The 611-nt window shown below is 50.9% G+C and overlaps 1 protein-coding gene across 1 annotated transcript; it reads left to right on the plus strand.

Moving 5' to 3' along the window:
- Positions 1-67: 67 nt before the first annotated feature.
- On the plus strand, positions 68-591 carry LOC103399591 (polypeptide N-acetylgalactosaminyltransferase 11-like). Its single transcript, XM_008338259.3, has 2 exons — positions 68-235; positions 313-591. The coding sequence occupies exons 1-2, from the start codon at positions 89-91 to the stop codon at positions 553-555; spliced, it is 390 nt and encodes a 129-aa protein (XP_008336481.3). The 5' UTR covers positions 68-88; the 3' UTR covers positions 556-591.
- The last annotated feature ends 20 nt before the right edge of the window (positions 592-611 follow it).

Consider the following 611-nt stretch of genomic DNA (forward strand, 5'->3'; position numbering starts at 1 on the left):
GTTAGCCGTTATCCTGACATCAGCTGGCAGGCAGTCACATTGTTCAGGTGTAAATTCTGATGTTCGCTGTGTCTGTGGTCAGATCTGGATGTGTGGCGGTCAGCTCCTCATCATCCCCTGCTCCAGAGTCGGACATATCTTCAGGAAGCGTCGGCCCTATGGATCACCAGGGGGTCAAGACACTATGGCCCATAATTCTTTGCGGTTAGCACATGTGTGGATGGATGAGTATAAGGTAATAATCACTCACTGGACAAACCAGAGCCGACATCGTCCACCTCGTCCTCATCTTCTGTGTCTTCATCCAACCAGGAGCAGTATCTGTCTCTGCGTCCGGAGCTCCGTGAGCGGAGCTACGGTGACGTCAGCGAACGTGTGGCTCTGAGGAAGCGACTGCAGTGTCAATCATTCCGCTGGTACCTAGATAACATTTACCCCGAGATGCAAACTGGAGCCAATGTAAACAAGCCGCTGCCGCCTGTGTTTGTCAACAAAGGCGTGAGGCGACCTAAAGTCCTGCAGCGAGGACGTGTAAGTGGCGTCGCTCTTTGGTAACATTCTACTGCTGAGGTCATAGTACGGGTGTAAGAAAATATCAATACACAAATATT

This window comes from Cynoglossus semilaevis, unplaced genomic scaffold (assembly GCF_000523025.1).
Source record: "Cynoglossus semilaevis isolate Cse_v1.0 unplaced genomic scaffold, Cse_v1.0 C18922326, whole genome shotgun sequence".
NCBI classification, from domain to species: Eukaryota; Metazoa; Chordata; class Actinopteri; order Pleuronectiformes; family Cynoglossidae; genus Cynoglossus; species Cynoglossus semilaevis.